This window comes from Marmota monax, unplaced genomic scaffold (genome assembly GCF_021218885.2).
Source record: "Marmota monax isolate L192 unplaced genomic scaffold, Marmota_monax_Labrador192_F-V1.1 WCK01_AAM20220418_F8-fsc00023, whole genome shotgun sequence".
Taxonomy (NCBI): Eukaryota; Metazoa; Chordata; class Mammalia; order Rodentia; family Sciuridae; genus Marmota; species Marmota monax.
The window spans coordinates 11,358,914-11,386,837 of record NW_026692907.1 but is presented as its reverse complement, the minus strand read 5'-3'; the positions used below and the strand labels follow the sequence as shown (position 1 = coordinate 11,386,837).

At 34.3% G+C, this 27,924-nt stretch overlaps 1 protein-coding gene across 8 annotated transcripts in view; it reads right to left on the bottom strand.

The window, feature by feature from the left end:
- Positions 1-334: 334 nt before the first annotated feature.
- Atg4c (autophagy related 4C cysteine peptidase) overlaps positions 335-27,924 on the bottom strand; it is a 94,688-nt gene continuing 67,098 nt past the window's right edge. For 5 of the 8 annotated variants that reach the window (XM_046451064.2, XM_058581540.1, XM_046451061.2 and 2 more), the window contains 2 exons: positions 15,165-15,209; positions 335-1,476 (listed from right to left, as the gene is read on the bottom strand). In XM_046451064.2, the coding sequence (XP_046307020.1) occupies positions 1,309-1,476; positions 15,165-15,209 (213 nt within the window). In that variant the 3' untranslated portion in view covers positions 335-1,308. Of the gene's footprint in view, positions 1,477-11,948; positions 12,033-15,164; positions 15,210-27,924 lie in introns of those variants that run through there. The other 3 variants (XM_058581541.1, XM_058581543.1, XM_058581542.1) reach the window with 2 other exon arrangements.

The following is a 27,924-nucleotide window of genomic DNA, read 5'->3' as shown; positions in this document are numbered from 1 at the left end:
ACCATTCTCCCTGGGAAATGTCAAATCTGATTTCTCCCCTCAGGCATAGGAAAGCAATGTGCCCACCCTGTTTCAACTTTACATGAAATTCCAAATAAACAGACTCTCCTGATAGAATAGATCAATGGCTTTAAATGATGCAAAATTTTACATCTTTATAATAAGTCACCTTTACACATTGAAAAACAGAATCTCTATAAAATAAGTTAATATTTTGCTTTTAGAACAACAATATTATTTGCTATCATTATAAATAAATAGAATTCACTTGAGATAATGATTTTTCAAATGAAAGGATTAAAACAATCCCAACATTAAAACCAAAACAAAGGCATTTTATGTTCTCACATCTTTATTATTTAGTTTATAATCCTGGCTCAAGAACAAGTCTTGGATTTTTATATCACAAATTTACCTTTAAGTAACATATAATGCACTTAAGGCAGATTTACCTTGAAAATGGCCTTGGCTTCTAAACACTAATATACTGCTGTACATAAACAGCAAAACCAGAGGAGGATCTATTGATATATTTATGGTACTTATCTTAGATTTAAAAACTGCATATTAAGTTGAATTCTCATAAAATTTCATTCTTGAGATAGGAAGCAAGCACTATTGCTATTTTATAATTTCCTTTATCTGATTTGAATGGATGCAGTTTTATTAATAACATAACCTTTAAATTCATGGGAAAAATCAATTGTTTATATTTACTACTCATAAAAGACTAAAAAGCAAGCACAAACAAGTAACCATTATAAAATCATATTGCTTGGTATTACCTTAACTCAGAATTCTGCTTATTTAAAATTATATGTACATCATAGGTAGCAAATACTATCTAATTATTAATATATATCCAAATGTAGCCTCTGGTTGCACTAATAGCAGGAGGCTTAGGTAGCACTAAAATTCATTCTCTGGTCTTCTGATTGTTAATACAAACTGAGTTTTTTTGAAGCTATCTAGGGTATCCAGTCTTTGAAGGGGTCTATGCCATAAAATTTTCAGGAGAACAATGGGCTCAGATGCAAGAATGAAGAAAAGGCTTACAGTGAAAGTAGTGTTTCACTAGAGATTTACAGAAATAGGAATGCAACCAGAATTGCTTAATATATATTAGAAAGCAATATTCATTAAATCATTTCTCTTTCAGAAAAATATCTTTATATATTTTCAAATGTTTCATTTTTAAAGAACATATAAAATTAAGATATCTGTGAAAACAAACACTTCCAAATGTACTTGTTCCTCTTCATCTTCCCCTTTCAGTGTTCTTTTCAAAGGGCACAAATATTCTCTTCTTTATAGGAGGACAAACTCTTCTGTACTGACTCTTTTTAATCTTTTCTTCTCATCCTCTAAGAAAAGGTCTTCTTCATTGGTTGTAGTAGACGTAATGTCAAAGTCTCTGGAATGACCATTTACAAAAGTAAATAAGGGATATTTCTCCTTAGAAGAAATCTTCAGCATCTGTAAAAGAAAATACAGAAGATTCCCTTACTGGATGTAATAGGGGACTCTAGAGACATATGACAAAACATAGTGTTTTAGCCTTCTTGTTACCGTCTCTTGTTTACATTAATCCAGTGCTATTATTTTCATTGTTTTGGCTAAAATATTAAAGTTGAATTAGCATTATATAGTTTATTTATAGTTAAATACATGCTTCTCCATTAAAAATAGTTACATACACAGTCACATCAATGTTAATAGCAGCTCAATTCACAATAGCTAAGCTATGGAACCAACCCGGGTGCCCTTCAAAAGATGAATGGATAAAGAAAAGTACACAATGGAATATTACTCAGCCATAAAAAGAATGACTTTATGACTTTTGCCATAAATGTATCATGCTAAGTGAAATAAACCAATCCCCCCAAATCAAAGGTCGAATGTTCTTTCTGATATGTGGATGCTAACACACAATAAGGTGGGGGAGCAGGATAGAAGTTTAGTGGATTAGACAAAGGGGAAAGGAGGGGGAAATGTGCTACTACTATTGACTTTCATTTTTCATTTAAAGAGGAGTCCATCAATTCAGACATTCTACACAATAAAAGCAATATTTCTAGTCACCTTTAAAAAATAAAAAGTTACATATTCACTTCCACCCTATGGGATCACTCCACAAGCAAATATTCTAGTCAGTTTGAAGGCATGTTAAAGAGTTGTGATTTTTTTTTTTTTGGTGGTAGCAATACACCAAAATGGTATTACTAATTATGATAAAATATGGTAAAAGACTGTTACCCAAACACAGATAAAATTAAATGGAGTCAGAAGGTCCATTCTAATCTCAGTTCTATAATTTACCTCAATGTGACCTTGAATAAATTACCTATCATCTATAAAATGGTAAAAGACATCCAATTTCCCTACTTCAAAAAACTGTTAAAAAGACAAAAAGCAACAATATAAAGTTATGTTTAAGTTTTTTAAAAGATTTCTATGTTTAAAAATATTTTGAGTGAAATATTTCTGCAATAATATAATCAATAAGAATAGTAGTTTTCTCATACATAGTAATATCCACAGTTTACATATTACCTCCTAAAGATGCATTACATAAAAAAAAAAAAAAGGCGACACCTAGAATTTTATGAAGGCACCCACAACTTCTGTAGTCTGTAGATTTGGGATTCAAAAGTACTCTAAGCAATTTTAAATTTTTCTCTTAAGTTCTTTTTAAGAATTAAAACAATTTTCACAAAAAAATGAGTAAAAAACTTTGAAAAATGTTTTGACAGAAAGAAACTTTCCTATTGGCAATCAAGACCAATAGGAAAAGATTCTGAAAAATATACATGAGGTACAGACAATGCTGAAAAATATCAACAGTATTTATATGACTCATCAAACATAATTTGTTTTGAAGTGGTAATTTCAGGGATAAAACTAAATTCTTCCAAATATCAACTTTCAACTGTACCATCATCAAATTCTTTTTTTTAATAAATATTTTTTTAGTTGTAGGTGGAGATAATACCTTTTTTAAATTTATTTTTATGTGGTGCTGAGGATCAAACCCAGTGCCTCACACTTGCCAGGCACACGCTATACCACTGAGCCAAATTATATATAAATATAATCCTTGCCCCAAATTCTTATATATTACATTTATAGATTCTCTTGAAACATGGATAAAAGAAATGGGGTAGCCTAGCATACAGATACAATGTTAAATTTAAAATAATGAGACATTACATATAAATATATTTTTAGTTGCACAGAAATGAACCACTTAAAATAATCAAGTACTGGGGCTAGAATTGTGGCTCAGTGGCACAGCGCTTGCCTAGCATGTGCAAGGCACTGAGTTTGATTCTCAGCACCACATATAAATAAACAAAATAAAGGTCCATTAACAACTAAAAAACATTTTTTAAAAAAATAATCAAGTACTACAAACACTAGAGGTGATAAAATTCTGATCTTATAATTCATATCATGCCGCTAATTTATATATTACTTTATTTTATTTACATCCTACCAAAAAAGTGAGAAGGGCAAAAATGTGAAAAATGAAAAATTAAGGCTGGCATCAGATAAATCACCTTTCACCACCAGCCAACAGCTGAACATATTCCAAAACAGTTTGTCATTTTACATTCATACATTCATTAATGTCATTTGTAAAAGTGCAGTATATATCAGATAAGTATCTGCATAATATCATTTTTAGATCAACACAGCAGAGCTAACATTATCACTTCCTCATTCTTTCTTTCAAGATCAAGAGAGAAGTCATTTGAGTTTATTGGTAATGGACTACTCTGCTCATCAATATGATTCAAATCTGGGCCCCAGAAAAAATGATAGAAAGAAAACATTTTCCCTTTAATTACAAAATACACCTACTTTTTGCAAACCCTCTAGCAATGTAAGACCTCCTTATGCATAATAATTATTCAAGCTTTAAAAATGATAATTTTTCCAATTTTTCTGAGTTTATTAAAATATTTTAAAGACTATCAAATGAAAAATATATTAAAGCTTTATCCAAATTAGTCAAAAACTATGTCTACATCAAAACCTGGAAACATGATTACAGCATCTTTATTCTTGATCTCCCAAACATGGATGTAATCGATGTAACCAAGATGTCACTTAGGTAATTTAGTAGGTGAATGGATAACTAAACTATGATAAATTCAGACAATGGAACATTATAAGAGAGAGAGAGAGAGAGAGAGAGAGAGAGAGAGAGAGAGAGAGGGAGGGAGGGAGAGGGAGAGATCAAAAGACATGTAGAAATTTTACATGCATATTATAAAATGAAAAAAAAATAATCCAAAAAGGCCAAATATTGTTTGATCCCAACCATTTGACCTTCAAGAAAAGGCAAAACTATAGACAGTAAAAAGTGCGGCTGGGGGAGGGAAAGATAAACAGGCAGAGTTGAGAGAATTTTTATGGCAGTGAAATTGTTCTGTATGATACTATGTTGATACATATTTGTATATATTTATCAAAATCCACTGAATACACAACACACAAAGTGAACCCCAATGTGTACTGTGAACTTTGGGAGATAATGATGTATCAATCTGAATTCATCAATTATAACAAATAAACTTCCATGTTGTGGAATATTGACAATGGGGGAAAAGGTCTGTGGAAACTCCCTGTACCTTCTGTGAAATTTTGCTGTGAACCCAAAACTCTAAAATAGAAAGTCTATAAAAAATATATTAACATAGTTGAATACAATCAGCACACAAACATGATATGACAAGAATGATGTAATTTTAAGGCAAATAAAAGTGGAAATGCCAAAGGAAGAAAATATTAGTTATCTCTTAATGAAAGAATTAGAGGTTTTTTTCTTTTTTATACTTCTTGTTTCCAAACTTTTAATACGTATCCTATAAAACAGTAAAAAAATAGTTTTAGCTGGGCACGGGGGTGCACGCCTGTAATCCCAGTGGCTCCAGAGGCTGAGGCAGAGGCAGAGGATGACGAGTTCAAAGCCAGCCTCAGCAAAAGCAAGGCACTAAGCAACTCAGTGAGACCCTATCTCTAAATAAAATATAAAATAGGGCTGGGATATAAAATATAAAATAGTGGCTCAGTGGTCAAGTACTCTTGAGTTCAATCCCTGGTACCCCCCCCCCCCCGCAATTTTTTTTTAAGTTAACTGAATTCACTACCTCATTATTACTTTTCAAAAGGGACTTCAGTGGTTTACCAGTCTAAACTGTTCTGTTTTAATAATATAACTAAAAGTACATTGAAGCTTAACTTCTTTCAGGAGTTCAAATATTTTATCACACTTTTCCTATGTACTGATATGAGAGGTTTCAGAATTTACAAAGGAAAAAGCTTGAGGATGGAAGTTAAATGATTCCACACAAAGTTACTAGTTGGAGAGTAAAGAAATAGAACCAGATGATTTCTCTCCAAGCCAAAACCTTGTTCATTAGTCTCTTCCATCATACATGTAAAATTATACCAAGTAGAGAAGAGTCTATATCCATATGGGCTATATGGGTATACACTATACTTCCTACGTAAGGGTTAGGTTCTAAAGTCAGCCCATAATGTGCAAATCAAATATAGTCAAAATCACTTTTAAAAAGCCCTTTCAATTATTCAAAGGGTAGCATGCATAATCTTATTTATATAATCCTGTTCAGTAATGTGTAAATTCATACAATATATAGTAATGTCTAGCACATAATAAAGAGTATACATGGGAAATGTATTTTTCATTGCAAGAGTTCCATAGTTGAAGTACAATAGGTGTACAAGTAATGTTTACTCCCTTGTATCTCCTCACTACTCAACTTAAATCCTTTTACCTTTCACTGTGCTAAAAACATTTCATTCTATTCCTCAAATTAAAAAGCCATTAATTAGTTCCTATTCTCTTTTTATTTCTAACAACAATCTAAACTCCTGAGCATTACTTTCTTAAAATAGCATTTCCCTTGATTTTTTCAATATTTTGCTTTCTTGTTTCTCCTCCTATTTTCTGAATGATTCTGCTCCATCTCCTCCTCCACTGACTCCACTTATGTCCATATCCCATAATGTAGATATAAAATAGTTATTGATTCTTTACTTTCATTGTATATTAACTCGTGCTATGTTTTCTCTCTTAAAAACATATTATCTGCTCTCAACTTCAACCATTTCTCCCCTAGGCTTTGTTATCATCTATGTTTTATAGATGAGGGGACTGAAATATTGAGAGATTAGATGACTACCTTAGGGTCACACAGCTAATAACTGACAGAGCCAGGATCGGAGCATAGGCAATCTGGTTCTAATATAACTACTATTTTAAATGCCTCCAATAGTAAGTGGAGGCACACTGCAATATCTACTCAAATCAACCATTCCAAAATAAAACTATCATTTCTTCCTCCCAAAATTAGTTCCTTCTGGACTTCTTTGTTTCTATCAATGATGTTACCCTCAGACTTTTCTATTTTTATCAAATATTTTTGTTGTAAGTGACAAACACACACACACATACACACAAACAAAACAATTAACAATGGTTTTAAATAACAGAAACCATTTTGATCACATAACAAGAAGGCTGACATTACTTGATTTGTTTGATACCAGCATAACAGTTTCTGCAGGTTTCTTGACCTTCCTCTCATCATCACAAAAAAAATTGCTAAAATCCTATTGCATTCAAGAGACGGGCAGATGGATGAAAGAAGAGTGACAGCATGCATCTACATGCCATTGTATCTGGAGAACATCCCAGAAACTTCCACCACGTGTCCACTTACATGTCACTGACAAAGCTATATCTAAATAACTGGGAGACTAGAAAAAATAAATATTTGGGTGTGCACACTGTTACCTCAAACACAATCAGGATTCTCTTAGCAAAAAAAGAAAAAAAGCTGAGTGTTGAACAATGGAATTTGTATACCATTCAGAGATGAGAACAAAGATAAAAATAAAATAGGTTTGGGCTGGGGATGTGGCTCAAGCGGTAGTGCGCCCGTCTGGCATGCTTGTGGCCCGGGTTCGATCCTCAGCACCACATACAAAGATGTTGTGTCTGCCGAAAACTAAAAAATAAAATATTAAAATTCTCTCTCTCTCTCTCTCTCCTCACTCTCTCTTAAAAAAAAAATAAAAATAAAACAGGTTCATGTGATAATGAAAGAGAAAGGCTTTTTTAGTTTATAATCAGAAAAGGCCAAGATGAGACCTGAAGGACAATGAAGTGACAGAAATAAAAATCCAAGGTGAAAAGTATGCTAGGTAGATAAATCAGCTGGTGCAAAGGCCCTAGGGCTACAGCACACTGAATAGGTTCAAAGAAAAGAAAGCTAAATGACAGAGGAAAGGAGTAAATACACAAAGGCCAGATCACACAGGCCCTGAAAAGCCAAATTAACAAGTGGTTTACATTCTACTGTTCCCTTATATGTTCTACCTCACAACCATTCTACCATAATTTTCTCATAACATTCTACCTTCATGTTTCTACACATGATGTCTTTGTCATCTGTTTATTCATCCTTCACTCATCCTGACTGTGCAAATGCTAATCAGTCCTTAAAGTTCTAGCCCAAGTGCCACTGAAAACTATGTCAGTCTTCAGTGATCACTTCCTTCTCCAAAGTCCTGCAGATTCATCTAGTACAGTGTATGGATAACTAGCACAAACTATGCAACTGGACAATTTCAGTTCAAAACCTGGTTGATAATTATTAACTGTGTGAACCTGGGCAAGTTACTTAACCAGACTGTCTCATATTCCTTAGCTATAAAATGTCAGTAATGATAGTATCTATCTGAGTTCTTGTGTAGATTATTTCAGTTAATATATGTAAAGTATTTAAAGGATTGCCTGGCATCTAATGTGTTGGCTTTATCATTATTATTGCCATTATTATCATAATATAAGTCTTCTGGCATTTATTACTCTTGTACAGTCATTTATCTTTAATGTCTATTTCATGTCTTCCCAATACAACAATATGCCTCTGAAGATTTGAAAAGAAATGAGAGATTTCTGAAAGAAAATTATCCTTCATATTTTACTTGGAGAACAGAACTAGAAAGAGGACCTCTAGGAAACAATCATGAATATAAGCCTGAAACACAGTAACTTCAAAAAGACACTTTTAAAAAGAGACCGTGCACACCAGCCCACATGGGATCCAGAATCTCAGTAGGCCCAGTTCACCCCTCCCCCGGCAGGAAGACACTGTCAGAGCCTAGCCTTTGGCTCAGGACCACCCCTTCCTATCAGTAGACTACGCCTGGAGGTCAACCTCAAAGGCCCAGATACACCCACTCCAATTTATGCAGGTCCCAGACACAGGATGCAATAGCATCCATTGAGGGACATCAGCAGTGTCTGGAAGCCCAACATCAAGGTGAGGTACAGGCAATCTGCACGGGTACTACAAGAATATAAGGAAGAAACTGTAATATCTCAGATCCACACTGCAAGAAAGGAAGATACATAGACAACATGAAAAAACAAGGGAGGACTGTGACCCCAAACAAACCAGAACACTATTGTAACCGAACCTATGGGCAGCGAAGTTGATGAAATGTCAGAGAAGGAGTTCAGAAGGTTCATAATTAAAATGATCTGTGAATTAAAGAATGACCTAAATGAGCAAATACAGGCAAAATATGATCATTCAAACAATGAGATAAGAGAGCAAGTATAGGTAGCAAGAGATTATTTCAAGAGAGAGAGAGAATACCTGAAAAAAAAAGTCAGAAATCCTTGAAATGAAGGATACAATAAATCAAATAAAAAACTCAACAGAAAGCATAACCAACAGACTAGATCACTTGGAAGAAAGAACTGTCAGATAATGAAGACAAAGTATACAATCTGGAAAATGAAGTTGATCACACAGTGAAGATAGTTAGAAACCATGAACAGAACATCCAAGAATTATGGGACAGCATCAAAAGATCAAATCTAAGAGTTATTGGGATAGAGGAAGGCACAGAGTTTCAAACCAAAGGAATGCATAATCTCTTCAATGAGATAATATCAGAAAATTTCCCAAGCATGAAGAAAGATTTGGAAAACCAAATACAAGACGCTTACACCAAATGTACAAAATTACAATAGATCTACACCAAGGCACATTACAATGAAAATGCCTAGCATACAGAATAAGAATAGAATCTTAAAAGCCCCAAGAGAAAGGAATCATATCACATACAGGGGGAGACCAATTCTTATCTCAGCAGATTTTTCAACCCAGACCCTCAAAGCCAAGAGATTGTGGAACAACACATACGAAGCTCTGAAAGAAAATGGATGCAACCAAGAATCTTATATCCAGCAAAACTAAGCTTTAGATTTGATGATGAAATAAAAACCTTCCATGATAAACAAAAGTTACAAGAATTTACAACTAGAAAGCCTGCACTACAGAACATCCTCAGCAAAATATTCCAGAAGAGGAAACGAAAAACAATGATGAAAATCAGCAGAGGAGGGGTTACACTAAAGGAAAATCTAATCAGAGAGAAACTAAGTCATGTTAAATACCAAAAATAAACAAAAATGGCTGGGGATACAAATCATGTCTCAATAATAACCCTGAATATTAATGGCCTAAACTCATCAATCAAAAGACACAGACTAATAGATTGGGTCAAAAAAAAAAAAAAAAACAACAACAACAACAACAATATGCTGCCTGCAAGAGACTCATCTCATAGGAAAAGACATCTACAGACTGAAGGTGAAGGGTTAGGAAAAATCCAACCCACTAACGTGGACTGTAAAGCAAGCAGGTAGCATCCATCCTCATATCAAATAAAGTAGACTTCAAACTAAAGTCAATCAAAAAGGATAAAGAAGGACATTACCAACTGCTCAAGGGAACCATACACCAACAAGACTGAATAGTTACAAATATATATGCCCCAAACAATGCAGCAGCTATGTTCATCAAACAAACTCTTCTCAAGTTCAAGAGTCAAATAGACCACAACACAATAATTTTGGGTGACTTTAACACACCTCTTTCATCACTAGATAGATCTTCCAAACAAAGCTCACCAAAGAAACTATAGAACTCAATAATACAATCAATACCTTAGACTTAACTGACATACAGAATATTCCAACCTTCAACGAGAGAATATACTTTCTTCTCAGAAGAACATGGATCCTTCTCTAAAATAGACCATATACTATACCACAAAGCAACTCTTAGAAAATATAAAAAAGTAGAGATACTACCCTGCATTCTATCAGATCATAATGGAATGAAATTAGAATCAATGATAAAATAAAAAATAAAATCCACTCCAACACCTGGAGACTAAATAATATGCTACTGAATGGACAATGGGTTACAGAAGACATCAAGGAGGAGATTAAAAAGTTTTTAGAGGTGAATGAGAACACAGATACAACATATCAAAATCTCTGGGACACTATGAAAGCAGTTCTAAGAGGAAAGTTTATTGCATGGAGTTCATTCCTTAAAAGAAGAAAAAGTCAACAAATAAATGACTTAACACTACATCTCGAAGCCCTAGAAAAATAAGAACAAATCAATACCAAAAACAGCAGAAGACAGGAAATAATTAAAATCAGAGCTGAAATCAATGAAATGGAAACAAAAGAAACAATTGAAAATATTGACAGAACAAAAAGTTGGTTCTTTGAAAAAAATAAATAAAATTGACAGACCCTTAGCCACATTAACAAAGAGAAGGAAAGAGAAAACTCAAATCACTAACATACGTGATGAAAAAAGAAATATCACAACCGACACTACAGAAATACAGAAGATAATTAGAAATTATTTTGAAAACCTATACTCCAATAAAAATAGAAAATATCAAAGGCATCAACAAATTTCTAGAGTCATATAATTTGTCCAAATTGAATCAGAATGATATACACAATTTAAACAGATCAATTTCAAGTGATGAAATAGCAGATGCCATCAAAAGTCTACTAACAAAAGTCCAGCTCCAGATAGATACACAGTGGAGTTCTACAAGACCTTTAAAGAAGAACAAATACCAATACTCTCCAATTTATTTCAGGAAATAGAAGAGGAGGCAGCACTTCCAAACTCATTCTATGAGGCCAATATCACCCTGATTCCAAAACCAGGCAAAAATACATAAAAAAAAGAAAAAGAAAACTTCAGACCAATATCTCTAATGAACAGAGATGCAAAAACTCTCAATAAAATTCTGGAAAATTGCATACAAAAACATATCAAAAAGATCATGCATCATGATCAAGTGGGATTCATCCCAGGGATGTAAAGTTGGTTCAAGATACGGAAATCAATAAATGTAATTCATCACATCAATAGACTTAAAGATAAGAATCATATGACATTTGACAAAATACAGCACCCCTTTATGTTTAAAACACTAGAAAAACTTGGGATAATAGGAATATGTCTCAATACCATAAAGGCTATCTATGCTAAGTCCCAGGCCAATATCATTCTAAATGGAGAAAAATTGAAGGCATTCCCTCTAAAAACTGGAACAAGACAGGGATGCCCCCTTTCACCACTTCTATTTAACATAGTTCCTGAAACACTAGCCAGAGCAATCAGATAGATGAAAGAAATTAAAGGGATACACACAGGAAAAGAAGAACTCAAATTGGCACTATTTGCTGAAGATATGATTCTATACCTACAAGACCCTAAAAGTTCCACCAGAAAACTTCTAGAACTAGTAAATGAATTCAGCAAGGTAGCAGGATATAAAATCAACACCAATCAATCAAAGGCATTTCTGTATATCAGTGACAAATCATCAGAAAGGGAAATGAGGAAAACTATCCCATTCTCAATAGCCTCAAAATAAATAAATAAATTAAATACTTGGGAATGAACTTAACAAAACAGGTGAAAGATCTATATAATGAACATTACAGAACACTAAAGAAAGAAATCAAGGAAGACCTTAGAAGATGGAAAGATTGGGCTGAGGTTGTGGCTCAGCGGTAGAGTGCTCACCTAGCACGGGCGGGACCCGGGTTCGATTCTCAGCACCACATAAAAATAAAGGCATTGTATTGTGTCCATCTACAAAAAAAAAGATTCATTCTCATTCCCTTCCCCTCCCTCCCTCCCTCCTCCCCCACCTCTCTCTTTAAAAACAAAAAAGAAGAATATGGAAAGATCTACCTTGCTCTTAGATAGGCAGAATTAATATTATCAAAATGACCATACTTCCAAAAGCAATATACAGATTTAATGTAATTCCAATCAAAATCCCAATGACATTCCTCATAGAAATAGAAAAAGCAATTATGAAATTCGTCTGGAAAAATTAGAGACCCAGAATAGCTAAAGCAATCCTTAACAGGAAGAATGAAGCAGGTGGCATCACTATACCAGACCTTAACTACAGAGCAAGCGTAACAAAAACAGCATGGTATTGGCACCAAAACAGAGTGATAGCCCATTGGTACAGAATAGAGGACACAGAACTAACCCACAAAATTACAATTATCTTATATTAGACAAAGGTGCCAAGAATATGCATTGGTGAAAAGATAGCCTCTTCAACAAATGGTGCTGGGAAAACTGGAAATCCATATGCAACAAAATGAAATTAAACCTTTATCTCTGACTATGCACAAACTCAACTCAATATGGATCAAGGACTTAAGAATACAACCAGAGACCCTGCGTCTAATAGAAGAAAAAGTAGGCCTTAATCTCCATCATGTGGAATTAGGCCCCAACTTCCTTAATACAACTCCTTTGGTGCAATAATTAAAATCAAGAATCAATAAATGGGATGGACTCAAACTAAAAAGCTTCTTCTCAGTAAAAGAAACAATCTGTGAGGTGAATAGAGAGCCTACATCTTGGGAGCAGATCTTGTCCCCTCACACATCAGAAAGAGCACTAATCACTAGGGTATATACAGAACTCAAAAAGCTACACACCAAAAAGAAAAAAAACAAAAACAAAAAAACCCCAATCAATAAATGGGCCAAAGACCTGAGAAGACACCTCTCAGAAGATGATGTACAATCAATTAACAAATATATGAAAAAAGGTTCATCATCATTAGCAATTAGAGAAAAGCAAATCAAAACCACTTGAAAATTTCATCTCACTCCAGTCAGAATGGCAGCTATTATGCATACAAACAACAATAAGTGTTGGTGAGGATGTGGGGAAAAAGATACACTCATACACTGTTGGTGGGACAGCAAATTAGTGCAGCCAATATGGAAAGCAGAACAGAGATTTCTTGGAAAATTGGAAATGGAACCACCCATTTGACCCAGCTATCCCTCTCCTTGGTCTATTCCTAAAGGACTTTAAAAATAGCATACTACAGGGACACAGTCACATCAATGTTTATAACATCACAATTCACAATAGCTAAACTGTGGAACCAACCCAACCTAGATGCCCTTCAATAGATGAATGGATTAAAAAATGTGGCATATATGCACAATGGAATATGACTCAGCAATAAAAGAGAAATAAAATCATGGCATTTGCAGGTAAATGGATGGAGTTAGAGAAGATAATGCTAAGTGAAGTTACCAATCTCAAAAAACCAAATGCTGAATGTTTTCTTTGATATAAGGAAACTGATTCATAGTGGGATAGAAATAGGGAGCATGGGAGGAATAGATGAACTCTATATACGAACTCTAGTTAGGGTAAAGGGATTGAAGGGGAAGGGAGGGGACATAGGGTTATAAATGATGGTGGAATGTGATGATCATTGTTATCCAAAATACATGTATGAAGACACAAATTGGTGTGAATATACTATCTATACAACCAGAGATATGAAAAATTGTACTCTATATATGTAATAAGAATTATAATGCATTCAGCTGTCATATATAAATTTTAAAAAATTTGGGCTGGGGTTTTGGCTCAGCGGTAGAGTGCTCCCCTAGCACATGCAAGGCCCTGGGTTCGATCCTCAGCACACATAAAAATAAATACAGATATTGTATCCAACTAAAAAAAATATTTAAAAAGATAAATAAAATTTTAAAAATTTACATTAAAAAAAAGACATTTGGGCTGGGGATGTGGCTCAAGCAGTAACGTGCTCGCCTGGCATGCACGGGGCGCTGGGTTCCATCCTCAGCACCACATATAAATAAAATAAAGATGTTGTGTCCATCGAAAACTGAAATATAAATATTAAAAAATTCTCTCTCTCTAAAAAAAAAAGACATTTACCAAAATAAGTGATGGTGGGCATGGAAAATCATGTTTCACTGGAGCAAATGAGAATGTTTATCCTACAAGAGGAGGCAAATTTACTCTCTTTCTCTATGAGACTACCTAGTAAAAGTCACATAGAGGCTAATTCCAACCCAGTATAAGAAAGATTTTTTTTTTTTTTAACAAAAGGGTCTGTCTAAAAATTTGAAATGACTTTCAAATAACATCCTTAGTTCATGACTAAACTGCAATAAAGATTAGTAAACTGTCTGTATTATGGATTAATGTATATTTAAGAGACTATAAAACATATGAGTTACTGCTTGAGGTCTGAATCTGAGCACTACCATGTATTGGTTGTGATCTTTGTAATACTAAACCTTTTGAAATGTAAAATTGTTTATCTGTAAAATGGATGTAACAGTACATACCACAGATGGTTTGTATAGACTGAGTTAATGTATATAAGTGTGTGTATAATGTACTTAGAACAGTACTTGACTTAAGGTGAGGACTCAAAAAATATTAGCTTTAGATCAAAAGTCTCTTAAGATCCCTAGGATTTAATGGCTATAATATAAATTTTTTTCTGTAGCTAGAAAATATATGTACTTTTTTTTCCTGCGCTGACATCTATTCTAGAAATAAATGAGTAATTTCCTAATACATTTTTATTTGCAACTTTCTGGTCCCAAACATCAGCACTTTTAGATAATATGCTTATCACGGAAAAAGAATATCTTATTTGATACAGGCTTTAAAAAGAGAAGGGGATATGAGATTAAAAACTACCTACATCATTTACAAGACCACAGAGCATAGGAACTATAATCTAAGTTTGTGAGTGGGGAAGGAGTTGTGTTAGGTTATCTATGGAAAGTAAACAAGTTCATCTCACAGAACTTGAAGAGGAACAACACAAAAAAGGTGAAAGACATCATGGATAGCAAAGATGAATATATAGATGAAAACAAGGAAAGTAATTAAAAACTTTCCAGGTCCTACCTTGTAATCAATATTCTTCTTTATTCCCCTTGAGCCATCCATCATCTAGGAAAATAAAGATTTATTCTTTGGGAAAACTGAAAAAAGATATAGGCTTTAGTACACCAGGCCCAGTGATGACTCCAGAAGGTAAAGAATAAGCATCAGTCTAAAAAACTAAACTGCAGGGCCCTAAGCATCCTTCACTTTCTGTTCCTGGAGATCCAAGAGGTAACAAATTCCATAAACAGGAGATGGCAGAGCTTCTCTCTGAGAATGCAATACACACACACACACACACACACACATATATATATATATATATATATAGAGAGAGAGAGAGAGAGAGAGAGAGAGAGACCACTACTTATTCATCTGTGGGGGTGACCCAATTAAAAGGCAAGCTCACTACATAATCACCCTAGTATTAAAGTCACCAGCTAAAAAGCCATGTTCAAACACACAGAGCTAATACTCAGCTTCTTAGTGCCCCACTCTTGAATACAAAAAGACCCAGAAGATCACCAGTCTTTAATGAGAAAAGCAGCTAGTAGAAAACCAGAAGGTTCTAAGAAAAAGCAAAAACAGCAGCAACAAAAAAAGCAATGATCTAGAAGGAAACATAACAAAAAAACCAGAAGAAAACTAAAAAATTACTATAATTAATTTCCTCAGGGAAATGAGAAAATACATCCTCAAAAAATACTATGAAAAAGGAATAATAGAAAAGTACAAATAACACCTAAAAATATATTTTTATAACTGAAATTTAGGAACAATAGAAGAGTTAAGAAAATTTCCCAGTACAAAAATATGAAGATAGGGAAAAATTAGAAAAGCAATTGAGAAGGGCCAACAATTGTGTAATAAGAGCTGCAGAAAGAAAGAATAAAGAAAACAAAAGAGGAATTCATGCCTTTCTTCTCTCTCTCTGTGTGTGTGTGTGTGTGTGTGTGATGTTGGAGACTGAACCAGGACCTTGCCACAAGCTAGGCAAGTGCTCTACTACTGAGCTATATCTGCAGCCACATCCTTTTCTTAGGAAGGTGCTAGAAAGTATGCTTTTGCAAAAGAAGGAATAAACTAAAAGATAAGAAGACAGGAGATCCAATATAGGAAAGTAGCATTAGGTAGTTCCAAACTTGCAATTCTATACCAGACCTACAGAGCAGTTAAGACTGGAGTGAAGAGAAACAGGAAGAAGTCAGTCACCAGAAAAGAAAGAAAGGAAGGCAAAAAGATATGATTCTCCTACATTTGTACTTAGTTATAATTTACTGCTAGGTATTTGTATGATAAGACTGGATGTTTAGGAAAAAATAAATATGTACAGAGAAAAAGATAAAAGGGGAAAGGTTAGTGCTAAGTCCAAGAAAAATGAAGATTAGGGAAAAAACTGCAATCATAATACATTATGTGATTAGTGAACTAATTAGTGTAATCAGTGACATTACTATGGCATGATGTGAACAGTGAATAGCAATTTAGAGTCTATGATATAACTATACTTGGGAGTCTGGCTGGAAGGAGAAATGAAGAGAAGGGATATAAAAAGAGAGCTAAATCCCTGCAAGTACTATAAGAGGATACTAACAATATCAAAAGTGGATTAATTAAGAAATTATAGACTATCTCTGAAGAGGTACCCTTTGGAGTAGGGAATAACATGGCAAGGTACTCCTGATTTTCAACATGAGCCTTTTATTGCAATTTTACTTTTTAAAATGTGTGTACTTTAAAACTGAGGCACCTGCCCTTCCCAGGAATCTGGGTAGAAGAAAGGAGAGAAGACGGGGAAAGACAACCCAGAATCCGTAGGATTAAGTTCTTTAATCAAAAAGAAAGGGATTGGAGGGCCGGGGCTATAGCTTAGTGGCAGAGCACTTGCCTAACATGTATGAGGCACTGGGCTCAATCCTTAGCACTGCATAAATAAACAAAATAATAAAATAAAGGCATGCTGTACATCTACACAAAAAATCTAAAAAAAGAAAAAAAAACACTAAGATGGGGACAGGGCATTTGGGGGAACTGGCTGGAGGGAAAGTAAAGTTTAATGGTGTTTTGATTTTAATTCCATATCACTCATTATTTTGTTCTCAAGTAAAGAAGCCTGGGACACAATAGATAGATTTTTAAAAATAATAATAATTCTTGCCTTAGTTAAGATTACATTTCAGTGAAATAACAGAATGTGTGCATATATGATATAGTAAAATATATACACACATGTATATATATGTGTTTGTGTACATTTAAATGAATGATAGTAATGTGTGTTAAAGAGAAAAACAAAACAAGGAAGAAGGTTAACTACAAATATACAAAGGATGGCCAGGGGAGGACTAGGAAGGTGTCCCTTGACTAAAGACCTGAAAGAAGTGAATGTCTGTAGGAAGGAAACACATTCCTAGAAACAGAGGACACCTATCATTTCCAAGGAGACTAGTGTGTCTGAACCTGGGAGCTGGCAGGAGAGTCATAGGAGATAAGGTCAAAGAGTTAATGGGGTGGGGGAAAAAATTCCATTTAGATTCCCTTAATCCCTTAAGAATTTATAAGGGTATGGACTTTTATTCTGAATGAATTGGAAAGCTACTGTAAGATTCTGAATAAAAATTATTAATGCAATCTTAGTTACATTCTAAACAGAGTTGTTCTGGTGGCTGTGTTGATAACAGACTGTGGGTAGTGCAGGGGAAATAAGGAAGCTATTGCAAAAATCCCAAGGAAGATGTAGTAATGTATTTTGAAGGTAAGATGATAGGATTTGCTGATGCATCAGACAAGAAATGCAAGATGGAGAAAGGGGATCGATCCAGTTTGGGAGATGAACATCCAGAAAATCAGTTGTATAAGTTTTTATACAATAATCGAATTCTGCTCATTTGTTTTATTTTACTTTAGTACTTTTATAATTCACTTTAATGTCAAATTTTATTTGTATGTATATAAAATAAAATATACATATCCCTTTCTATAAATAGTTCTCATGAAGTAAAATTCTAATAAAATATAGAAATAGAACTAATGTGTGTTAAAGAGAAAAACAAAACAAGGAAGAAGGTTAACTACAAATATACAAAGGATGGCCAGGGGAGGACTAGGAAGGTGTCCCTTGACTAAAGACCTGAAAGAAGTGAATGTCTGTAGGAAGGAAACACATTCCTAGAAACAGAGGACACCTATCATTTCCAAGGAGACTAGTGTATTTATATTATAATTTAGAAATGGGTCTTTTTATTTAATAGTCTCATATTTTAGCTTAAAGGAAATACCTAAACAAGTATTTTTATAAATATATTTATTAGGAAGGTCAAGATAGAGTTAACCCTACCACCAAGAACAACCATTAGAAAGGGGTAGATAAATGATTGTTGATAAGCATCTGAGAGCTATCAAGACAAATAAGTCTCGAGAAGTAAAAATCTGAAAGAGATGAAATAGATTAAGAAATGATACAGGAAAGAAGACAATGGAAAAAATATCTTTAAGGTACTGAAAGAAAACAATTGCCAACATGGAACTCTAAATCTAGTGAAAATATCCTGCAATACTGTGTTAGTCAGTGACTGCTATGACAAAATACATGAGAAATTCAACTAAGAGAAGGAATGACTTTTTGGTTCCAGAAGTTTCAGTCTATGGTTGGCTGGTTCCACTGCTCTAGGCCTGTGGGAAGGCACAGTATCGCAGTAGAGAGGGTGTGGTGGAAAAGAGTTGCTCACCTTATGGTGGCCAGGAAGCAGACAGGGAGGGAGAGGAAGGGATGGGGAAGGAAGAAACTAGGAACAAGATACAGTCCCCAAGGATTCATTCCCTTCAACTAGGTTTTACCTCTTACAGTTTCCATCACCTCATAATAGTCCCTTCAACTATGAATCCATCCATAGATTAATCCATTGATAAGGTTAGAGCTCATGATCCAATCACTTCCTAAGAGTCCCACTTCTGAACAATGCTGCACTGGGGACCAACCATTCACACATGAGCCTTTGGAAGACACTCTAGATCCAAACCATAATAAATACTAAAAGCAGTCTCTCCTCTTCCCTTTCCTCCCCATATAATTCATTCTAAGCCACTAGATGGGCTTTTGCCTGGGCAAAGGAGGCATCCAATCCAGGATGCAGGGAGTCTCTCTGGCTACTAAATACACTGAAAGCTGACTGGAAATTGATAGCAATCACCTTAATCAAGTGATTAAAGTTAACTTCACCAATAAAAAGACAAATCAAAATCAAGTGCCAATCAAGGAATGCAATGAGAAGAATACAGCATTCCCCTCTATGATACACAAAAAATGTAGAACCTGAAATTCATGAGAAAATATCAGATAAACCCAAACCAAGGAGACAATCTACAAAATTTTCAAGTGTCCTATTTTTAAAAAAAGTGTCCTGTTTTCTCAGAAAAAATCAAGGTCAGATAAAAGTCAAGAAAGAAAAGAAACTGATCTAGATTAAAGGAGACTCAAGATATATAAATGCAACATATTCTAAAGTGGACTATTTTGTTACATAGAGCATTACCGGGATAAGTGGTGAAGCTTGTATAGTTTTTGAGGGGTAGAAATGTACTATGTGACTTTCCTGATTGATAGATAACTGGACACCAGGTATTAACTAACTCTCAAATAGTACAGTAAAAAATTATTTATATTATTTTCAACTTTTCTGTACATTTGCAATTGTTTCAATATTTTAATGAAAGCAAAATAAAGATATAGTCAAACAAGCAAAAACAGAGAATGTTTCACCAGCAAAAAGCACTAAAAGAAATAATAATGAAGAAAAAAAGAAATAATAATGAAAGGTCTTCAGAAAGAAGCAAAATGATCTGAGAAGAAAGCAGCATAATAAAGAAAGGAATAAAGGGCATCAGAAAGGGTAAGGTGACTATTAAATAAATGCAAGAAATTTTAAATCGTACAGGATTCAAATTGTTGACAACAAAGCACAAAAACAATTTAAATGCAAGAAATTATTAGAAATAGAGGGACATAATAATTATAAAATGATTCAAAGCAACAGGAAGGACTAACAATTCTAAATTTGTATGTGACCAATAAAATAGCCTCAAAATATATTAAACAAAGGGCCAGAACAGGAGAAATTGACAACTCCATAATCACAATTGGAGACTTTTATACCCTTTCTTTCAGTAACTTAAAAAACATGTAGGAAACAGGCATGGTGATGCACAGCTCTAATTCCAGTTACTCAGGGAGGCTGATTCAGGAAGATCTTGGTTTTGAGGCCAGCCTCAGCAATTTGGTGGAACCCTGTCTCAAAATAAAAAGTAAAAATGACTAGGGATGTAGCTCAATGGTGAAGCACACTGGGTTCAATTCCCAGTACCAAAAACAAAGAGAAAACAACAACCAAAAACCATGAAGGAAGGAAAAAAGGGCATGAAGACACAACGGAGGGATAGGAAGGGAGGCAGGGAGGGAGGGACAGGGGTGGGGGAGAAAGAAAACAAATGAAACTAATAGATTAGAAACAAGGTTAAATAGAACTATTCCATAGAGTTCCTAAAGGCATAGACAGAACAGTGGTTACTCTGAAAACACTTGCAGGAAATCAGACTTCATCATATTCACCTGATCAAATTCCACTTCCCTTGATTCTTCCCTCAATTGGATGATTTGCCTCTTGTCCACAGAGATTCCAAAGGTGACCATTTCAGTGAGATAAAAATCTATTCAGAACCCTACCTGAAATGTGCTAAGATCACCATGCTAAAGAAAGGCTCACTTTACCTGTTCCGGATTCAAGGCATTCACGAATTCTGAAAGCAAGTCACGAAACTGTGTTAATTAGGCCCATAATATTTAGAAGAACATTCAGTCTTCTCTTGGTGATTTCTTACTCGATGTGTGGCAGGTTTCATGGGCCAGTTAAAATCTTTAATGATAATGTAATGAATAAACACTCTGAAATGCTTTTGTACTTTCAAATTAAGTCTCTATTTTCTTTCTTTTAACACTGTATTTTTTTTTCTTCATGGAGTTTTTGATTTTTGTTATACAGTTGCATGTTTAATGTTCTCTTCTCCTCTATGCCACAAAGTTCATAAATCCAGGAGTCATAACTATCTTGTCACCACAGCATATCCAGCTCCAGAAATCACTGTCTAAAGTGAACACTTACTATGGGCTGGGCACCATTGTAGATGCTCTAGGATATATCAGTGCTTTGATTTATGTTTTAAAAGGATAAAATGGGGAGGGGACTATTGAATTGAAAATAGGATGGGGCAGGAAGTAAGTCCTGGAAACTAGTAAGAGGACTATTAAGGATGGTGTCTGAGACCAGGATAGCAGCTATAGAGATGGTGAAAAGTAGTCTTGAGTCTAGATATATTTTGATCATATAATTGGTTATGGAATGTGAGAGATAGGAAGGAGGTAATGCCAAGACTTTTTGCCTAAACAGATAAGACAGATTTTTCTTCAAATGAGATAAGGAAAACTACAAGCAGAAAAGGAAGACCAGGAACTTACTTTTGGATAGGTAAATCAGACATGCAAGGGATGCTGAATGATAGCTGGACATACATAATTTAGAAAAGAGGTTTGGGGTAAAGATAAGATCTTGGTTTTAGTTGACTTATTTAAATTTATTTTAAATATATTTGCAACACATGGAGTTAACTAAGTTTTAGTATCCAAAATTATTTTTTTTAAAGAGAGAGTGAGAGAGAGGGAGGGGGAGAGACAGAGAGAGAGAGGGAGGGGGAGAGACAGAGAGGGAGAGAGAGAGAGGGAAAGAGAGGGAGAGAGAGAGAGAGAGAGGGAGAGAGAGAGAGGGAGGGAGAGAGAGGGAGGGAGAGAGAGGGAGGGAGAGGGAGAGAGAGAGAGAGAGAGAGAGAGAGAGAGAGAGAGAGAGAGAGAGAGAGAGAGAGAGAGAGAATTTTAATATTTATTTTTTAGTTATCGCGGACACATCTTTGTATGTGGTGCTGAGGATCGAACCCGGGCCGCACACATGCCAGGCGAGCGTGCTACCGCTTGAGCCACATCCCCAGCCCATAGTATCCAAAATTATAAAGATTTTCTTCAAATTGACATTTAAAGCTATGTAACTGGATGAGATCACCATGCTAAAGAAGGTATGAGAACTAAAGACTAGGAACTAAACACTAGGCCATGGTATACTTTCACCCAACTTTAAGAGATGAGGGAACAGCCCAAGAAGATGCAAGAAGCAGCAACTCATTGAGGAAAACCAAAGCAGCTGAGGCTCTGAAAACCAACTAAAGAAGGTATATGAAGGTGAAGGAGGTGTTCAGGTATGCTAAATGCTTCCATTAGAACAAGTAAGATGAAAACTAAGATTTGACCAACGTGGGGGTTACCAGTGACCTTGAAGAGTAGTTTTGGTGTAATGGTGGGGGTGAAAGCACTTAAATATTTGCTGAATTAATGAACTATTCATTTTTCTCCTAGTCACCAAGATGTAAACAGACTTTCAGAGCTCTCCTTTTCCTTTGATCCCAAGTCCAAGTGGTAGCTTGATCTTGCTGATTTTCAAACCAATCCCTTTCTCTTCAAACTCACAGCTTCTGTTCTATCTAGTCAAGGTGCTTAAAGAAGGTATAACGAATCAACGAAGAAAAGTTGGACTTTTTTGGTAAGTGATGTTGAAATAACCATTTATCCATGCTGGAAATGAAATTCACACGTGTGTTGGTGGGTAGGAGGTAGATGGAAGGTTCCTATATCAAAATATATGAGTTCTCACTGTAAAACATAAAACTTCTGGAGGGAATGTAGGAGAGCATATTTGTGATTTTTGGTTATTAAAATTTCTTTCATACTAAATCCAAAAAACATAAAGGAAAAGATTTACTGATTTGACTACATTAAAATGAAAGAAACATTAACAAGTAAAAATAGTAGCCTAGAAGAATATATTTGCAACACATGGAGTTAACTAAGTTTTAGTATCCAAAATTATAAAGATTCTCTTCGAGTTAAACAGTCCTATAGAAAAAGAGAGAAAGAAAATGAATAGGAAATTCATAAAAGAGGAACCAAATGGGCCCATAAACTTTAGTAAGATAATCAACCTCACTGTCAAGCAGGGAAATGCAAATTAAAACTACAAAGAGATACTATTTTATTTTTATCCATGAGATTGGTTAAACTCTTTAAAGTCTGACAATATCAAGTGTTGGTAAGGGTGTGAAGCACTGAAAATTCTCAGCAGTGCTTCTGATGATCACTTTGGAGAGTATCTGACAATATCTAGCAAACCCCAAAAAAACACATATCTAGCAATGTCTTTCTAATGTATCTAATGTGTATCTAATGTAATCCTAGTTAAAATGTTAGATATGCATGTGCATGAATATTCTTTAAAATATTATTTGTAATTTAAAAATTAAATAAGTCATTTTTGCTTCTGGGAAACAAGCTAGGTGACCATCAACAAAAGAAAGTTTAAATAGTACATTGTAGAATTGACCACTATTCAACAGTGCAAGATAGGCCAAAATGTATAGATATCAACAATCTGTAAGTCACTGTTAAGTGAAAAAGTTATAGAAAGATATATATCTTTTTTTTTTCTTTTTTTGGTACCAGGGTTTAAACTGGGGTGTTTAACCACTGAGCCAAATCCCCGCCCTTTTTTTTTTATTGGTTGTTCAAAACATTACAAAGCTCATGACATATCATCTTTCATACATTTGATTCAAGTGGGTTATGAACTCCTATTTTTACCCCAAATACAAATTGCAGAATCACATCGGTTACACATTCACATTTGTACATAATGCCATATTAGTGACTGTTGTATTCTGCTACCTTTCCTATCCCCTACTATCCCCCTCCCCTCCCCTCCCATCTTCCCTCTCTACCTCATCTGCTGTTGTTCAATTCTCTCCCTTGTTTTCCCCCCCCCTTTCCCCTCACAACCTCTTACATGTAATTTTGTGTAACATTGAGGGTCTCCTTCCATTTCCATACATTTTCCCTTCTCTCTCCCTTTCCCTCCCACCACTCGTCTCTGTTTAATGTTAATCTTTTCCTCATGCTCTTCCTCCCTGCTGTGTTCTTAGTTGCTCTCCTTATATCAAAGAAGACATTTGGCATTTGTTTCTTAAGGATTGGCTAGCTTCACTTAGCATAATCTGCTCTAATGCCATCCATTTCCCTACAAATTCCATGATTTTGTCATTTTTTAGTGCTGCGTAATACTCCATTGTGTATAAATGCCACATTTTTTTTTATCCATTCATCTACTGAAGGGCATCTAGGTTGGTTCCACAGTCTAGCTATTGTGAATTGTGCTGCTATGATCATTGATATGGCAGTATCCCTATAGTACGCTCTTTTAAGGTCCTCAGGGAATAGTCTGAGAAGGGCGATAGCTGGGTCAAATAGTGGTTCCATTCCCAGCTTTCCCAGGAATCTCCATACTGCTTTCCAAATTGGCTGCACCAATTTGCAGTCCCACCAGCAATGTACAAGTGTACCCTTTTCCCCACATCCTCGCCAGCACTTATTGTTGTTTGACTTCATAATGGCTGCCAATCTTACTGGAGTGAGATGGTATCTTAGGGTGGTTTTGATTTGCATTTCTCTGACTGCTAGAGATGGTGAGCATTTTTTCATGTATTTGTTGATTGATTGTATGTCCTCCTCTGAGAAGTGTCTGTTCAGGTCCTTGGCCCATTTGTTGATTGGGTTATTTGTTACCTTACTGTTTAATTTTTTGAGTTCTTTGTATATTCTGGATATTAGGGCTCTATCTGAAGTGTGAGGAGTAAAAATTTGTTCCCAGGATGTAGGCTCCCTATTTACCTCTCTTATTGTTTCTCTTGCTGAGAAAAAACTTTTTAGTTTAAGTAAGTCCCATTTAAATATTTTATTTAGAGACAGGGTCTCAATGAGTTGCTAAGTGCCTCACTAAGTTGCTGAGGTTGGCTTTGAACTCATGATCCTCCTGCCTCAGCTTCCCGAGCTGCTGGGATTACAGGTGTGCACCACTATGCCCAGCTTTATCTTTTTATATAAAAATATCACTGGTGAAAAGTTTAATAACATGCAAAGATGTGCTGTTTATAATATATATAAAGTATGCATATGATAAACTAACTCAGGATAGTAGTTACCACTATGAAGAAAAAAAAGAGAATAAGACTGGGAAAAGATTTAATTATTAAAGAATTCTTTAGCCTGGCATTCACACTTCTTCACAATATTATTTCAACATACTTTTCTTAACTTCATCCTTCCCTATTTCCATAGCAATGTTTCCTAAACCTTGGATGTTTACATATTGTCTTTACTATTTTTACTACATGTGTCATCTCTAGTATGATTAATGAATATTTTCTTTTCATCATATATAATTCAAATAGCCTTGTAAAACCAGGAAAAATCATGTTTAATATGTAAGATACATTTTCTAATATCACTATAAATACATAAGTATTAAAATGTTTGTCCTAGTGCCACCTAAAAAGAACATCAAAGTGTCACACTTCAGGTTGTTCTGTCTTACACAGTGGTTCTCAAATTTAATATATAAGAATACTTGGGAGGCTTGCTAGATAGAAATGGAGGCTCCCAGGCCACACATAGGGGTCTGATTCAGGTAGTGAGAAGAAATTCTGCCCCTTTTATATACTTGACAACTAACAAAGTGGATTATTCACCATTGTTTAGATAAACTTTACACTCTTTTCCTGTATCTTTACTTTTATTAGTATCTCAGCTTGAAGTACTCCCTCCCTCTCACCAAGCCAATGAAAATTAAACCTATACTTTAAGGTTCATTTTAAATATCACCATCACAATAAAGTACTTTTAATTTGAATGTGACATCTTTCTCATTTCAACACTCTTCCTTCCCCCATTAATTCATTTCTACTTCCATACGGATGCTTATCATTTCACTGTAATATATGTGTACTTGTCTTATTCCCCCTCCTCAAGTATAAATGTTACTTGAGGGCAGAAGTCTTATATCTTGTTCAAAAGTGAGGATAATATCTTGGTCATTTTATATAATAGTTAATCAGATACTTGATGGACTGAACTCTGTTAAACATTGAATTTGTTTAACAATTTTATGTTAATACTTTAAATATTACACAACATAAAGAATTATTAGAATATTCATTTATTGGGCATTACAAATTAAACATGAGACTCTGGACTACCTAGCTTCATTTTCAAAGTGAGAAAACTGAAAATACATCCTACATAGAAACAAGTATTTTTATTACTGCTGTGGGTATATACGTGACTGCATGACCAATGTAATTCTTCAACTTGTACACTCAGAAAAATGAGAAATTATATCCCATCTGATTCAAATGTATGATATGTCAAGATCATTGTACTGTCATGTGTAACTAATTAAAACAAAAAAAGAAACAAGTATTTTTTAAATTGTTTTAATTTTCAAGAGAAGAAAATAAAAACTGAAAATGGCAAATTCAGTTTTTAGAAAAAAAGAAAAACAACTTACAACTACCCAAGCAAAAGTAAATGACCGAATTATTAATTGACAAAGTGAGTCCTGGATATTGCTAAAAAAGTTCTTATAGAACAGCAAAGTTCATTGATTCTTACAAAATTCTCAGTGCTTTCAAAAGACATTTCAACATTGTTACTCTTTGCCTTAATAGTGCATATTACTTTGATGCATCAAGAATAATAATTTATAATTTTTCCAGTGTAAAAACTATAATAACTATCTGATATTAATTAGAATAGATCAATATACAACTCACTTGTAAATTTTTAAGAATTTGGTCATAATAATTTGATTTGCTTCTATTCCAGGAGTAGCCTGCTCTGTTATTTTAAACACATTTATCTTATTGTAAATAGAAAATAAATTCATGAAAATAGAGAAATGGGACTTTTTAATGGAAATGTTCATCAACATTAATGTACATCACAATATCATCTGGATTTGTGACACTTTACAAAGACAAAGAACTATCAGACTAAAATATACAAGTGTAAACACCAATTTCAAGTAATAAAGGAGAAGGAAATGGAAAATATATATTTTGTTCTGTTCACCGAGGCCTTCATGTTGAAAGGAAGAATAAAAAGACAACAACTGTGAGAAATTAATAATAGGGAAAAGTTCTCCCATATCTAATTTTCTCCTCTCCTCATTTATTTTTGTCATATTCCTGTTAAATTTCCTTTTTCACATGGCAGGTCAAGCAAACTAAACCTATCTTTAAAAAGATTCTTTACTTAACCTTTTTATTCCATTTTTATATTTTGAAAATAAAACTTCAACTTATTATTATTCTATTTTTATATTGTGAAAATAAAATTTCAACCTATTATGTCCATTTTTCCAAATAAAATTAACTGTAAGTAAAAGAGTAATAAATTACTACTATATCTGAGCCCAAGTTAAGAATTACTAAAAATGCTTCTAGTACTGGCTTTACATAAGATAAAAGGATAATCTATAACTACTGGTGCTAATAAAGAGACCTGTCCAGTTACACTTACTTCTTAAATAAATAATCTTTTTATGTTCTAGTAGGAAATATAGACATGGATTAAAGCTCTCTACGTGTTTTAACAGTACTCAAACACCAAAAACATGCAGAAGTTTAAAGGTAATGAGAAAAAAGTTAAATAAACCTGTTTCAAAGACTCAGCAAGTAGAATAAATCAGATTAGACAAGCTATTGGAAGGTAACAACACAGCTCATTTGATAAAGCAGTTCTGAGGAATCCAAAAATACCATTTCTCTTTAAAAAAATAAAAGAAGCACTTGGACTAAC